Source organism: Melanerpes formicivorus, unplaced genomic scaffold (assembly GCF_026170545.1).
Source record: "Melanerpes formicivorus ecotype bairdi unplaced genomic scaffold, bMelFor1.0.p_v2 SCAF_3, whole genome shotgun sequence".
NCBI classification, from domain to species: domain Eukaryota; kingdom Metazoa; phylum Chordata; class Aves; order Piciformes; family Picidae; genus Melanerpes; species Melanerpes formicivorus.
In genome coordinates, this window is record NW_027142355.1 from 34,427,708 (window position 1) to 34,444,719 (window position 17,012).

General features: G+C 44.2%; 1 protein-coding gene across 1 annotated transcript in view; it reads right to left on the bottom strand.

The window, feature by feature from the left end:
* Positions 1 to 10,315: 10,315 nt before the first annotated feature.
* NELL2 (neural EGFL like 2) overlaps positions 10,316 to 17,012 on the bottom strand; it is a 183,327-nt gene continuing 176,630 nt past the window's right edge. Inside the window, exons 19-20 of the mRNA XM_068170293.1 lie at positions 14,676 to 14,900; positions 10,316 to 11,185 (exon numbers count right to left, since the gene is read on the bottom strand). Of these exons, the coding sequence (XP_068026394.1) occupies positions 11,135 to 11,185; positions 14,676 to 14,900 (276 nt within the window). The 3' untranslated portion in view covers positions 10,316 to 11,134. The remainder of the gene's footprint in view (positions 11,186 to 14,675; positions 14,901 to 17,012) is intronic.

Sequence of the window (17,012 nt, forward strand, 5' to 3'; positions counted from 1 at the left end):
GTAGGAGGGAACAGAGGTTAATTCAGTTACAAACCGCAGTATGTTGCCCTTTCTCCAGTCAGTTTGCAGTCAGAGGAAGCTAACCCAACAGCTTTATGGTGAAGGAGTTAATTTGTTGTGATGGGGATGTTGAAAGTAAGTGCTCCTGCTGCTGAGGATGAAAGGCATAGCTGCCCAGAGTGGGCAGGGACTTGTCTAGGTGCTGTGTGTGTTTCTGCTCAGTTGTGCTGTTTTTGGTGGGATCACAGGTTCTGTGGGTTGAACCTCTCCTTCCTTTGAAGGTGGCAGCAGCTGAGCAGCTTCTTAAGTTTGCCAAGTGAGGAAAGAATTCTTTCTTTCACTCCTGCTGTGTTCTTTGCAGGAGCATCATGGCCCATCAAATGTAAAAACAGATTAATTAAAAAAACCAACCAACCAACCAAAAAACCCCAAACAAACAAAAAACCCAGATAACTTAAGTAGTACCCATATTATCACCTCACCTTACCACTGGCAATATCTACAAGGCCAAAATTTCACACCCTCTACATTAGATAGACTTTGCCCAGCTGTGTAGGGGAAGAGAGGCCTGGGCAATGCAGGTACCAGCTGCAAAGCAGCATTCATAGGTAGCCTTCAGAAAATGCCCTGTGGAAAGAAATCTGGCCGTGAGAAGGAGCTCTTCCTCAGATAAGAGAGGTAACTTCTGCAGAGCCGTATGACATTGAAACATCAAAGTGGTGAAAGGACTGCACTTCGAGGACTGTTTCTGAGCACTCATATTTTGTCCAGGGCCATTATGAATAAGGTGAACACTGGATTTTGCCTTAGAAATAAAGGGCCATGCTTCTTGCCTCTTCCCAGAGAAGAAGGCAATAGAATACTATATTTATATATAATATATCACAGTATCACCAAGGTTGGAAGAGACCTAAAGATCATCGAGTCCAAACTGTCACCACAGACCCCATGACTAGACCATGGCACCAAGTGCCACATCCAATCCCCTCTTGAACACTTCCAGGGACGGTGACTCCACCACCTCCCTGAGCAGCCCATTCCCATGATGAATGAATATATATATGATAATTATATATTTGTATAGAATATATATATTTTTAATATATATATATTCACTATATATGCATTCTATAATGACTCACTTACCATTCCTGTGCTGTGGACTGCATGTACTGGGGTGACACAGGACCTCCTGTCACAGTCTCAGTTCTACTCCTATATCCCATGGCACCCACAATCCACTTGACTTACAAAATCCATGTACAGTGCCAAAAGGGAATGTTTTGCCTTTCAAGGTTACAAGAGGGACCAGTTTGAGCTGTGTCATTCTGCTGACAATTTATGGAGGAGCCAACTACGCAAAGCCAATAAAAAGAACAGAACTGCAGAAAGACACCTTTGGCTAGAGTGCTGCACTCCCCACCCACTTGACTGCTGCCTGCATCTTGCCTGGGGGCAGGATGCTCCAGCTGCAGTGGGCTTCAAAGTGGGCCAGTCTCAACCTTTGGAGAAGCTGCTTGCATAGAATAGAATAGAATAGAATAGAATAGAATAGAATAGAATAGAATAGAATAGAATAGAATAGAATAGAATAGAATAGAATAGAATAGAATAGACCAGGTTGGAAGAGACCTTCAAGATCATCGCGTCCAACCTATCACCCAACACCACCTAATCAACTAACCCATGGCACCAAGCACCCTGTCAAGTCTCCTCCTGAACACCTCCAGTGACGGCGACTCCACCACCTCCCCGGGCAGTCCATTCCAATGGGCAATCATTCTCTCTGTGTAAAACTTCCTCCTGACCTCCAGCCTGAACTTCCCCTGGGGCAGCCTGAGACTCTGTCCTCTTGTTCTGGTGCTGGCTGCCTGGGAGAAGAGACCAACCTCTGCCTGTCTACAACCTCCCTTCAGGTAGTTGTAGAGAGCAATAAGGTCACCCCTGAGTCTCCTCCTCTCCAGGCTAAGCAGCCCCAGCTCCCTCAGTCTCTCCTCATAGGGCTTGCGTTCCAAGCCCCTCACTAACTTCGTTGCCCTTCTCTGGACTCATTCCAGCAAGTCAACATCCTTCCTAAACTGAGGGGCCCAGAACTGGACACAGGACTCGAGGTGTGGCCTAACCAGTGCAGTGTACAGGGGCAGAATGACCTCCCTGCTCCTGCTGGTCACACTGTTCTTAATGCAGGCCAGGATGCCATTGGCCCTCCTGGCTGCCTGGGCACACTGCAGGCTCATGTTCATCCTACCATCGACCAGCACCCCCAGGTCCCTCTCTGCCTGGCTGCTCTCCAGCCACTCTGACCCCAGCCTGTAGCACTGCATGGGGTTGTTGTGGCCAATGTGCAGAACCCGGCACTTGGATGTGTTAAATCTCATGCCGTTGGACTCTGCCCATTGTGATGGTCCTAAGCATTTTTTACATTTCTACCAAAGGCACTAAGAAAATAAACAGGAAAGGGCTGTGGGTGACTCATTTAGATGAAATATTCAAAAGCAACATTAGCTGAGAAGCTTCTTGTAAGAACTAAGGTAGCTATGCTCAGATCAGCAGTCATTAAAATGGGGGCAGAACAGGGTTGGCATTGGTGGCATCACTGGTTGTTGTTTTGTTTTGCCCTCCCCCCTGCCATGAAATTGCACTTGAGTCAGTACTTTGTTTCTGCTGTTCTGTTTAGATGGATGCTTTAGCTGTGGTGATCCAGTTCTATTTATTTTGGCTTTCAAATATGACTCACTTCTAAAATAAGCCCTTAAACAACTTTATGTTACAGTTCCAAGTAATAATGCTGATACATAAATGACATCCTGGGAGTTACATTTGAAGTCTAAAATAGGAAAATGAGGCTACTGATAAAAACAGATTTTGAGATGATGAAGAATAATTTAATTTGTCTCTCTTATGGATGAAATATTCTGTGATCAATTGATTATTATGGTTTGCAGCAGTTAGTTTCATGTTATAATCTATGAACAGATTAGTAGAATATGGGGTTGCAGATCTCCTGCTATAGTAAACAATTCCTAGTTGGCATTTTAGAGACTGTGTAAACTCTGGCAATAAGAAAAGACTGGTTAGTGCAGACCTAGATGAGTAATTGTTTTCAACTATTCATTTTCTTCACTTTATCATTTTGCATTAGCACCTGTGGTAGTTTTAGGCTATGCCTTTAAACATTTTCACAGATCTTGAGCAGAAAAGTAGCAAAATGTAAATGTTCTGGGCCCTTCAGTTTGGGAAGGATGTTGACTTGCTGGAAAGTGTCCAGAGGAGGGCAACAAAGTTGGTGAGGAGTTTGGAGCATGAGTCCTATCAGGAGAGGTTGAGGGAGCTGGGGTTGCTTAGCCTGGAGAAGAGGAGGCTCAGGGCAGACCTTATTGCTCTCTACAACTACCTGAAGGGAGGTTGTAGACAGGTGGGGGCTGGTCTCTTCTCCCAGGCAACCAGCACCAGAACAAGAGGACACAGTCTCAGGCTGCACCAGGGGAGGTTTAAGTTGGATGTTAGGAACAAATTTTTCATAGAGAAAGTGATTGGCCACTGGAATAGGCTGCCTTGGGGAGGTGGTGGAATTGCCATCATTGGAGGTGTTTAGGAAGAGACTTGATGGGGCGCTTGGTGCCATGATTTAGTTGATTAGATGGTGTTGGATGATAGAGTGGACGCGATGATCTTGAAGGTCTCTTCCAACCTGATCTATTCTATTCTATTCTATCCTATCCTATCCTATCCTATCCTATCCTATCCTATCCTATCCTATCCTATCCTATCCTATTCCAACCACAACACCACACTGACACAGTAGTGGCCATTCACATGGCTGATGAATAGACAAAGAGATCTGAGAAACAGGCTTTTTAACACCACCTTTTTTTTTATTTCCAGGCCCTCTCTAACATGCATTTACTCACAATTCCAGTGGTATGCTTTCTCTTCTCTCCTATGACAGAGACTTGGTCACCATGCTGAAGCAACATGAAGTTTTAATTTTTCAATGTGAAATTAAGATAGCAACAGGAGAGATGGTCAGGCTTGTGACCTGGGCAGAAGATGTGGGTGGCTTCTGTGCATTTTACTGATGCACTGGAGAAGAGATGCTTCTCCATGGGTCATCCACTCAGGAGATGATGGAGCTGCCTTAGTCTTCTCACATGTATTACTCTGAAACTTTTCTTTATACAGATAGCAAAAGCTATCATGTGATTTTAAACTTAAATTATTAACTGGTTTGGAGACAAGTTAAACTGCATTTGCCTGTAAGTAAGTTTTACCATTAAAAAATAACTAGCTGAGTCCTACTTTAAAGCTGCTGCTATTTTTATCTGAGGAACCCAGGGAACCTCTGCCTGTTGAGGGGCCATGTGAGTCACTGTGCTGCAGTGGGAGTCTCCATTTTGGAGGAGACCCTGAAGTGTTCTCTGGCATGAGCTACCTACCCCACAGCTGAGCATTTCCCCACAGCAGGGACCCATTCCAGGGGAGGTTCACCATGTCCATGGAAGAAGAGATGCCACCTATATACATCCTCCATTTGAAGTCAGCAGCTATTACTGCTGTATTGCAGCAAGACCTGCGATCTGGGCTCCGTGTTTCACAAGGCTGTGCCTCTCTCAGGGTCCACAGGGTGAATCTGCTGTAGCTCAATACAGCTAATGGCAAAACTCCATGCTGACACTGAAGGAAGGCAGTTTTACACCACTCTCTGCCTAAATATCTATTTTTAGGCAACGTAGAAAAATAAGTAATGGCTAATATTTCAGATATGATTTCATGACCATATTTCACTAGTTGCACTGTCAAAGGTGGAGCTCTCACAGAAGACAAAGCTGTCCTCAGCCACAAAGAGTACTGAGAGTACTGTTCCTGGCCAAACTGTCAGCCCATGGCTTGGACGGGAGCACACTGTGATGGGTTAGGAACTGGCTGGATGGCCGAGCCCAGAGAGTGGTGGTGAATGGTGCCACATCCAGCTGGCGGCCAGTCACTAGTGGTGTGCCCCAAGGATCAGTGCTGGGCCCTGTGCTCTTTAACATCTTTATTGATGATCTGGATGAGGGCATTGAGTCCATCATCAGTAAATTTGCAGACTACACAAAGCTGGGGGCAGGAGTTGATCTGCTGGAGGGTAGAGAGGCTTTGCAGAGGGACCTCGACAGGCTGGACAGATGGGCAGAGTCCAACGGCATGAGATTTAACACATCCAAGTGCCGGGTTCTGCACATTGGCCACAACAACCCCATGCAGAGCTACAGGCTGGGGTCAGAGTGGCTGGAGAGCAGCCAGGCAGAGAGGGACCTGGGGGTACTGGTCGATGGTAGGATGAACATGAGCCTGCAGTGTGCCCAGGCAGCCAAGAGGGCTAATGGCATCCTGGCCTGCATCAAGAACAGTGTGGCCAGCAGGAGCAGGGAGGTCATTCTGCCCCTGTATACTGCACTGGTTAGGCCACACCTTGAGTCCTGTGTCCAGTTCTGGGCCCCTCAGTTTAGGAAGGATGTTGACTTGTTGGAACGAGTCCAGAGAAGAGCAACAAAGTTGGTGAGGGGTTTGGAACACAAGCCCTATGAGGAAAGACTGAGGGAGCTGGGGTTGCTCAGCCTGGAGAAGAGGAGACTCAGGGGTGACCTTATCACTCTCTACAACTACCTGAAGGGAGGTTGTAGACAGGCAGATGTTGGTCTCTTCTCCCAGGCATCCAGTACCAGAACAAGAGGACACAGTCTCAGGCTGCAGCAGGGGAGGTTCAGGTTGGATATTAGGAAGAAGTTTTACACAGAGAGAGTGATTGCCCATTGGAATGGGCTGCCCGAGGAGGTAGTGGAGTTGCCGTCATTGGAGGTGTTCAGGAGGAGACTTGATGGGGTACTTGGTGCCATGGGTTAGCTGTTTGGGTGGGTTGGATTGGTTGATGGGCTGGACGCGATGATCTTGAAGGTCTCTTCCAACCTGGTTTGGTTTATTCTAAATAAAGAGGCAGCCAGCCCTCTGTTCTTGCTCGTGGTAAATTTGTGAGTACTAGAAATTTGCACCTGCAGAGTTTGTTCTCTTTTCAGCATTTTACAACGCAGCTGCCTTTTGTCAACTTTTTTCACCACAGCATGTAAGCTACCATTGTGACTGAAGACATCTCTGTCTTCGTATCTGTAGGTCTATTAACTTAGGGCAATTACTTTGCAAAGAGGTGACAAATCCTTTATGGAAGTTATTGGATTCTGCAGCTGCAAACACTGCATCAATAATGAAAGGCCTGTAAGAGAGCACAATGTACCTGCATCGTTCAGAAATATATATATATTCTTTTTATGGACTGTATCATCTGACAGACAATTTAAGCCTGAAAATTAGACATCCATTTTTAATAATATTTAAATTTACTTTTCAAGGAAAATTAAAAACACGAGCTCCTAATTACTGGCTTGACTGAACAGAAGGTAGATGGGGTAGAGGGAGTGAAAGGGAATGAAAATAAGTCACCAAGATGTCTCACTGGAGTTTGTTGACCTTTAGAAGAACTCCCAACTGATTAGTAATGTTGAACATTGATGAATTAGATAATATTCACTCAGCCCATTCTCATTTTTTATTTAGCACAAAATTCCAGCTTTGTTCCGCAGTGTAACTTCTGCTTTTTACATACATGGAATGCTGGCTGTCTCTTCCAGGGATAAAATTCAAGGTTTTGCTATTCTATCTCTATTATACCGAATCACAGAATGTTTGGGGTTGGAAGGGACCTTGAAAGATCATCCAGTCCAAATCCCCTGCCAGAGTAGGATCATCTAGAATAGGTCACACCGAAATGCGTGATTAAAGGCACAAACACTTGTCTCACCCATAACTTAGCTATCCATAGACCCAAAAGAGAGATACTTACAACTCTTCCATGGGCATCATCTGCCCTTCACTCTACCATTTCCACTGCTTTCCTCCAGAGCTTTCTATGTCTTGAAAAATGCCCTTGAAAAATGTTAGCTCTTTTCAAACAAAGAAGTCTGGGCTTCATGCATTTCCTATGCCTATCTTACAGCTATTCTTGAATGAAACTGAAGTGCAATTCTTAAAAGGTAACACTTTCTGCTAAACCTTCTCTCAGAAACAGGCATGCATCTGCTGCTGAAATCCACTAGAGATGTGCCTCTGTGTCTGAGGGGAAAACATGACCTCATGACAGTTGTTGGGAGGTAAGAAAACAGCTTCTTTTTCAAGTTGCTAACACTCATTTTAAAACTTTGATTGCAGCATATCAGGAACTGCACAATGCAGTGAAACCATTTGAGTACCTGTTAGTTTTGGCCTGCTTAAGAAGAAAGTTTTATTTGGTCTGAAAAATCCTTGTAGCTTTAGTGGTCCACTGTAGACTATTGAATTGGGGAGGATTGCATATTTCTTGAGATTTTTTTATTTTCATGGGTTTGTTCATATTACCTGTGCTCAGTGGGCTAGCAACTCTTGTATTCCCCACTCTAAAAACATGCAGTACTCAGCATACACTTGGGGTCAAGGGAATAACTACTAGATGCATGCAGTTGCACATCATTCCTTTCATCTCCTGCTGTACATGAAACACTGTGAAGTAGCATCTGCCAGTGGGTAAATAATTCTGGTTTGTAAAAAAAAAACAACATACATGGACATCCCTTGTAACTTTTAATAAGACACAGGGGTAATATTAATGGAAGTTTTGGCTGTCCAGATTGCATGATAATCTACCGAACTAGCAAGAGAGATGCTGAAATGCAGAAAGGCAGTTCAAAAAGAGCAGGACTACTAAAGCAGCATTCAAAGGATGCTGTCATCTTGGGCAGCTTCCTCCTCTCCTGTTTTACCGCTGCTGCCTGTGATGCATTAATTACAGATTCAGCCTTTTCAGCCTGTAATTTGTAAGCACTGCTTTATTCTTGATTTCTCTTCAAGAATAACATAACGTAGCCTCTTTTATTTATTGTCCCAACAGAACAGTAGTGAAAATAGGGTCTGCATATTGAAGTGATCCCCATGCATTAAGATGCTCTACACAAACAACTAAAACATCCGCGGAGCTTACGGAGACAAACCACCTCACGGCAGCCGCAGAGAAGAGGAATCTGGCGAAGATCCTCTGTAAATGTGAGCAGGCGCAAGTCACACACAAACGGTCTGTACCCAGCTCCAAGTGACAGCATTCTGCTGGCACGTAGGAGCTGATCTTTAGGCACATGAATTTTCTGTTCAATCTGCTGTCATGACTCAGACGTACAAAGATATTTGTGTTCCCAGAAGAGTAACAGAGATGAGGCATGACAGGAATAAGGTTGTGCTGGGCAGAAGTCCCCACAGGTGGAGGAGCCAGACAAGCAATACACCACCTGTATGGCCCAGCCAGGCATGCTAGCAAAGAAGAAACAGTAATAGCACATGTGAATATTACATCCTTGAGAAGGTGTGGTGGTTTAGGCTGGGTGCTGGCCCGGATGCCACTGCATAGATCACACCTGGGAGGTCCCAAGGAGTGGGCCCAGCCCAGGGGGTGGTCACAGGAAACCAGGTATTCCATTCCCATAATTCTTGCACCACTATAAAGTCCAATGCGGGGTCAGGCATTTCCTCTTTTCTTTCCTCTCCGACGCCCAGTAACTGGGGGAGATACTGGAGCAGATGTTGGTCAGTTAGAGGGTAGAAAAGCTCTGGAAAGGGACCTTGACTGACTGGACAGATGGGTGGAGCTCAATGGGATGACTTTTAACAAATCCGTGCCAGGTGCTGCACTTTGGCCACGGCAACCCCATGCAGAGCTACAGGCTGGGGTCAGAGTGGCTGGAGAGCTCCTAAACAGAGAGGGACCTGGGGGTGCTGATCAACAGCTGCCTAAACATGAGCTAGCAGTGTGCCCAGGTGGCCAAGAGGGCCGATGGCATCCTGGCCTGCATTAGGAATAGTGTGGCCAGCAGGAGCAGGGAGGTCATTGTGCCCCTGTACTCTGCATTGGTTAGGCTGCACCTTGAGTACTGTGTCCAGTTCTGGGCCCCTCAGTTTAAGAAGGACATCGAGACACTTGAACGTGTCCAGAGAAGGGCAACAAGGCTGGGGAGAGGCCTTGAGCACAAGCCCTATGAGGAGAGGCTGAGGGAGCTGGGATTGTTTAGCCTGGAGAAGAGGAGGCTCAGGGGTGACCTCATTGCCCTCTACAACTACCCGAAAGGTGGTTGTAGCCGGGAAGGGGTTGGTCTCTTCTCCCAGGCAACCAGCACCAGAGCAAGGGGACACAGTCTCAAGCTGCACCAGTGGAGGTTTAGACTTGAGGTGAGGAGGAAGTTCTTCACCGAGCGAGTCATTCATCATTGGAATGGGCTGCCCAGGGAGGTGGTGGAGTCACCGTCCCCGAAGGTGTTCAAGAGGGGATTGGACGTGGCACTTGGTGCCATGGTCTAGTCATGAGGTCTGTGTTGACAGGTTGGAGTCGATGATCCTCGAGGTCTCTTCCAACCTTAGTTATACTGTGATACTGTGATATCTCCCGGCCATGGGCCTGGCTAGGCCCAAGGCCACGGGGGGATGGGCAAGTCTCAGATCTGGCCAGCCAAGACACTAGCCTAGCATGTGGGGTGGGGACGAAGGAGGAGCCCTGGGGGTCTTGGGTGCACCCTCAGATGGGGGATGGGATCTTTCTGGGTCTATTTTGGTCTCCCTCTTGTCACTATGCTTCTGGTTTTTTGTATGCACTCACTGTTTTCTATTTAAACTTTCCATCACTTTTGCAATCCGTTTGTCTGAGTCATAGCCTGGAGAGGAGGAGACTCAGGGGTGACCTTATTGCTCTCTACAACTACCTAAACGGGGGTTGTAAACAGGCAGAGGTTGGTCTCTTCTCCCAGGCAGCCAGCACCAGAACAAGAGGACACAGCCTCAGGCTGCGCCAGGGGAAGTTCAGGCTGGAGGTCGGGATGAAGTTTTACACAGAGAGAGTGATTGCCCATTGGAATGGGCTGCCCGGGGAGGTGGTGGAATCGCCATCACTGGAGGTGTTCAGGAGGAGACTTGACAGGGTGCTTGGTTGCATGGGTTAGTTGATTAGGTGGTGTTGGATGATAGGTTGGACGTGATGATCTTGAAGGTCTCTTCCAACCTGGTCTGGTCTATCCTATCCTATTCTATTCTATTCTATTCTATTCTATTCTATTCTATTCTATTCTATTCTATTCTATTCTATTCCTATTCCTATTCCTATTCTATTCTATTCTATTCTATTCTATTCTATTCTATACTTTCTGCCCGTGGTGGGGAGGGGGAGGTTTTGCCCCAACCCATTACAGAAGGAAAGGCAGCACGAACCAAAACCTTAAGGTAAGAGAAATATTTATTTCAATTTGCACAATAACAAGCTTATACTGAACAAATTCAATCAAGAAATCATAGTAAGTGCAGTCAAACAAGGAAATATTGATGACTTTTCCCATCAGAAAACATTAAAGAAGCCATGCCTGTGCATCACGGTTTTTCTTTTTTTTTCTTTATTATTATTATTTTTTTTGGGTTTTGTTTTATTTTTTTTTGTTCTGTTTTGTTTTTACAATAACTTCTTTTTTTTTTTTTAGTCTTTTTTTTGTGGTTTTTTTTTTCAGCGCACATACTGTACATGTCACATCTTAGCTGCTAGGTTCTTTGTTCCTGAAGGCTTCATCCCTTTGCTCAAATGTCTGCTAAATTCTTCAGTGAGCGATCAAACACATTTTTGCAAGTTCCCAATATGATAAGGTAAGGAAAAAAAAAAAATAACAAAATCTCTCTCAATCTGGTTAAGTGTTGGACTCTCAAAGCTTCAAAAGCCCTTGGAAGAGCTGTTAGCTGATTTGGGATCTTGACATCATTATGTACAGCGTTACAATGTGTCACTTCACTCTAACCTAAATATTCCGCGTAATGATGTCAGACAAATAGCCAGATCATCTGGGCCTAACTTCATACAAAGGTTTAGACAGCTGACTTTGTCTTGAGTCCCCATACATTTCACTCTGATTAACCGAGTTCATCACATACCTGCACTTCAGATGGACAAAAATCAATCTAATGTTAGTTTTAATTTTGTACAATTTTTGGTCTTCTTCTGTGAAGGAAAATTCATTAATCAGGAACTGCTTGTGAGAGGTGGTTGTTGGTGTCACAGCTCCTGAAGGCACTGTGGGTCCACTGAGCAACAGATGTGGCCGTTCTAAAGAAAGGAAAAAAAAACACACAAAGGGAAATTGAAACAATCAACAGTTTGTAGTAACCAGATCAATTTAACAAGCTCAGCCGTTTGCAAACATCCATCAGACCTGAGCGGACTGATTTGTAAAACGCAAGACACATACACGTTTTGATTAGATTCATGGCATTGTTGTCATGTCCCTCCCTTGCTCAAGGGATGGGCTGTGGTTTGCTGTAGTCAGTACTGCAGAGCTACAATAGTCAAAGAAGCTGGAATGGGTGGAAAAAAACCACTTCTGACAAAGGTGTCAGGCATCTGCTCAAGTACACAAAGCTGCTGAACAGGACTTGGGAGTTTTATTTAGATCAAGCAGAAGGGAGTCTCTTTTGTATTTCGCCCTGAATGCTTGAAGTTAATACATCCTGGCTGTAACACCAGCAAATACTAATCCATATAGTTTGTCCTGATAGTTCTAACACCAGCAAATACTAATCCATATAGTTTGTCCTGATAGTTCTAACACCAGCAAATACTAATCCATATAGTTTGTCCTGATAGTTCTAACACCAGCAAATACTAATCCATAAAGTTTGTCCTGATAGTTCAGACAATCTTCTGAAAATATTAGCAATTAAGGGAACAAATTGCCTATGGACAGCATTGGAGCAGTAGGGAAATTGTTTTCTACATATCTACTGCTTCTTTTCTAAAGTCTGATTCTTACAATGCAAATAAAAAGAAAATACAAAGTGCATTATTTTTAAAATTGCTGCCAGGACTGATTAAAGACCAAGGTCTGGATCATTCAAACATTTTCTTTTACTCCTCCTGCTACAGGAGGTTTGATGATCCTACTGCCCACGTTCTTTATTTGCAATTTGAAATGGGCTTTGTGACTAAAGTCAGCTTTGCATGACACCCAGGTTTCTGAATTCTTAAAGGATTTGTGTAAACCTATTTTACTATAGCTTGCCTAGAGAGGCTTATACTGGAGCTTTGACCTTCTGTGTTATGCTCCACAGGAAAAGAGTAGGGTAAGACAGGACAATTGACACAGAGAACTACACAAATTTGGCACAGTGTTAACCTGACAAGGAGTGGGCTGCTTGCATGCAGAACTACAATGTCATGATGCTGCCATAATAAGCAGAGAGTGTACTTAAAAAAGAAAACTCTGTAAAGAGAATTCAGTAAGATTTGGTTCCTGCATTGCCACTGATTAGCAATACAACGAGAACACATTTTCCATCACTGAATTTCAGATGTGTGGTAGAGAAAAATCACATGTCATTTGTCTGGTTTGCAGATGGGGAAATCAAGGCACATAAAACTCAGCAACTTGTCACAGGAAAAAATAACTTCTAGCATTGGAATTGGTGTAAAGCACCAGCTATAAATTCCAGAAGTATGGGTTTCTGCATTTGAGCTTGTTTCAGCACTCTGGGTAGTAGCTGGCTTTCTAACCATTACCCATTCTGTCAGGTCACAATTTTCTCCTAAGCACCAACCCATTCTGACATCAAGGCAAATGCCCAAGCTCATTTGGCATCACTTCCTTTGTAAAAGGACCATGCCTAGACAGCAGCAACTGCTGCTGCACAGTCTTGTGTCAGGGAAAGTGCATGAAGAATGTGGTGCTTGACAGCTTCTGTTACATGATCTGATACTCCCCACCTCTCCTACAAGAAGGTGCTGAAGTTAGAGCATTTTTGGTGAGCAACTTTTCAAAGTGATTAATTCTACCATGTTCTAGAGTTTGAGAGTAACTTCCTTGTGAAAAGAAGACAGGATAAAGATCAAAACCAGCTGTGAATTCAGTAATAATTTAAGATCTCTGGATGTATCCTGCTGTCTATCCTTGGCTACTCCAGAAACTCTCTGTTATTCCTCAGTACTAGATGATGGAAAACAAAATTCATCACATGAACTTATTTTCAATGGGGGAAAAAGTTATTTAATGTCCTCTTTATTTCCATCTTTAAAAAGAGATGCCAGAATCCACATAAGACCAAAGACACTATTTTTTCTCCTCAGACAATGAAATCCTTTGACTTCAAAAACTATAAAATGTTCTACACATGCTAATTCTGTTACTAATTTTAAAGACAGAAAGCTATTTAACCATGTAACTGGACCTGTAATTGTCAATTATTGTTCTCAAAAAGAAATGCAATCAGTTCTGATAATACTACAGCATCATATAGAACAAACTTCTTGTGTGAAGTCTAGTCTTACAGAATCACAGAATCAATAAAGTTGGAAAAGACCTCAGAGATCATCAGTTCCAACCTGTCACCCAACACCTCATGACTAACTAAGCCGTGGCTTCAAGTGCCCTGTCCAATCCCCTCTTGAACACCTCCAGGGACAGCGACTCCACCGCCTCCTCTTCTCCAGGCTAAACAATCCCAGCTCCCTTAGCCTCTCCTCATAGGGCTTGTGCTCAAGGCCTCTCACCAGCCTTGTTGCCTTTCTCTGGACACACTGAAGTATCTCAATATCCTTCTTAAACTGAGGGGCCCAGAACTGGACACAGTACTCAAGGTGTGGCCTAACCAGTGCTGAGTACAGGGGCACAATGACCTTCCTGCTTCTGCTGGCCACACTATTCCAGATACAGGCCAGGATGCCATTGGCCTTCTTGGACCCCTGGGCACACTGCTGGCTCATGTTCAGCCTACTATCAACCCAGGTCCCCTTCTGCCTGGCTGCTCTCCAGCCACTCCAACCCCAGCCTATAGCGCTGCATGGGGTTGTTGCGGCCAAAGTGCAGCACCTGGCACTTGGACTTGTTGAATGCCATCATGTTGGACTCTGCCCATCTGTCCAGCCTGGCAAGGTCCATCTGCAGAGCTCTTCTACCCTCTAACAGATCAAGACCTGCTCCCAGCTTGGTGTTGTCTGCAAATTTACTGATGATGGACTCAATACCCTCATCCAGATCATCTATAATGATATTGAACAGGATGGGGCCCAGAACTGATCCCTGGGGAACACCACTAGTGACTGGCTGCCAGCTGGATGTGGCACCATTCACCACCATTGTCTGGGCATGGACCTCCAGTCAGTTCCTAACCCAGCACAGAGTGCTGCTGTCCAAGCCACGGGCTGACAGCTTGGCCAGGAGTTTGCTGTGGGCAATGGTATTGAAGGTCTTGCTGAAGTCCAGGTAGACCACATCCACATTATGTATCTATTCATTCCTGTGTATGTTTCCAAGACAGCACAGAGCTATACAGAAAGAACAGTTATGAAACTTGAGGTGAGCTATACTGATGAAAAAGGAATGCCAATTTCTCTGTCTACAGCACAGGCTGTTGTCCTGCTTCCAAGCTGCTAGAATATTAAACCATCCTTTTAGAGCCAGCAAGAGTAATGTTACATGAGATAAACACTTTTACTGTTATCTCTGGACACCAACTATCCACAGAAAGAACTCAGTGCTTTAATATGTCTATGCACAGAACAAGCTGGGAAAGAAGAATCTCAGCCTTATTTTTATGCTTCTTACCTTGCACTGGCAGAGGGTGCACTCTGTGCCATGCTTGATCCAAGAAGATCCAGTGAAGCGAACTACATTGGTTTCATCCAGACAGGTTTTAGTGATGTCATTGCGAATGGTATCTGCTTGGCAGGGGTCAGTGACACAGCGTGGGCAGCACCCATTTTCAGGGAGGACACTGAATTCACAATCTACCTCTGGGCATGGCAAGGGCCAGCAGTCAACTTCACCTTGCTGTTTTCAAATATGAGAACAAGAGAAAATAGTTAGTTCTTATTTTCTTTCATTACCCATCCCTCTGACTCAGCAGAATCTTTATTAGCTGCCTAGATTTATGTGTCTGGTCCTATACAGAAGTCAGTGCAGAGAACACCAATATTCACTGCTTGTGGCAGACACAGCAAGTTGGGTGTTTTATCATCATCTGCTGTTCAAGAAGTGTATTAGATTTAACTTACTTCAACATACTCTGCATCAAGCTGCAGCTGAAATTTCTTCATAAACATCATGCAATACAGGTTATGGGCCTTGTGAAGTCCTGTCTCATCAGAGACAGAAGCTTGTTCTGCAAAACTAGTTTCACTTAGTTCTTACTTCTGTTCAGACAGTTGGTTCACCACAGAGACATCCTCAAATTCAGCTCTGGCTCAGCAACAGTTTGGTTTTTTCATGGGTGCAAATGCATGGGCTGGACTAAAGGTCTTAAGTTAGCAGCAGCCAAGTGCAGCTGGGAACACCAAGGTGTTTTCAGTGAGAGGACCTCCACCCACTTACCATTCACCTGAAATTTCAAACTTAATCACAAATTCTGCATGATGGATTCAGTACACTCAGGGTATGAAATGGTCAAAAGAGAGACTTGCATTGGGCCAGAATATTCTTAGGGGAAGTTACTACAGTATCTGCCTGTACACAGATCTAAAGACATCCAATTATTCATGCTTAGTTACTAGAAGCTAAGGTCAGCTTCCCTTCAACTCTGAGCAAGGACCAAAGTTTCAGATCCGTGGGTCAAAGACTTCACAGGAGTCATTGCATTTCTTTTGAAGCAGGTCCATTCCTGATCTCCAATTTATTTGGCTCATTTGTGCATGGACTGAGTAGTCTGGATTTAAGGGAGGAAAAGAGAACAGCGTTTGGCCCTAGAAAAGAGGTTTATTTACAAAACCTCTATCTAAGGGGCTAGATCAGTTTAAAAACGATGAGTTCAATGTCTCCAGAGCAAAAACCGAACAAAGCTCCCAGGGATTTGCCATAGCTGAAAATACACTCTTCTCTTTGCAGAAAGCATTGTGAAGCTACTGTTTAAAAAAAAAAACAACTTCTCATCTGAGTCAATTTTCATCATTTGGACTCACATGATGGTAAGAATGAAAGCAATCTTAATGCCAGTCACTGTTCTTTCTATATCAATTTATTTTTTTTGAGGTAGTGTCAGACAATACAAGAAGCAGACAGTATGTCTTCAACCAAAAAAAAAAACCCCACATAAATCCCTGTCAGCTGAAAGAAAGTAGACTTTAGTTATAGAAGTAGTGTCTTGGAAAAAAAAGAGACATCTATTGATATCTCAGACTGCAGGTTGTTTTGTTTTGAGACACTTAGTGAAGCACATATTTTACTGAAGTTTAGCAGTGGTAACAATGAAAGCACAGTGTCTGCAGAAATTGCTTTCTGGCTGTTATTTGTGATACTCTGACAGGGGAAAGCTGCTAGATGGACTAGGCTTTACATTTGGAGATAGTCTGTGATAAAAGGTAGCTGTTTTTATCCTAGGGTTTTTACTGCCATGGAAACTTTCTGTGTGGCATTATGCAGAACAGGTTTTTTCTCAGACTGAAATAGATGCCTAGGAAAAAGATGACAAGCTTGAACAGATTAAAAAAAAACAAAGAAAACACCAACAAAAAACCCTCAACAACACAACCCCCAACCCCCCTCATTTAATTATCTTCAAAAATACACCAAGTCTTTTTATTTTTGTCTGTTACTCAGAATGTTAGAATAGAATCGCATAGACTCAAATAGAATCGAATCAAATAGAATTGAATCAAATAGAATAGAATAAACCAGGTTGGAAGAGACCTTCAAGATCCTGTCCAACCCATCATCCAACACCACCTAATCAACTAAACCATGCCACCAAGCACCCCATCAAGTCTCCTTCTAAACACCTCCAGTGATGGCAACTCCACCATCTCCCTGGGCAGCACATGCCAATGAGCAATCACACTCTCTATGAAGAACTTCTTCCTAACATCCAGCCTAAACCTCCCCTGGCACAGCTTAGGACTGTGTCTTCTTGTTCTGGTGCTGGCCACCAAGGAGAACAGACCAGCCCCCGCC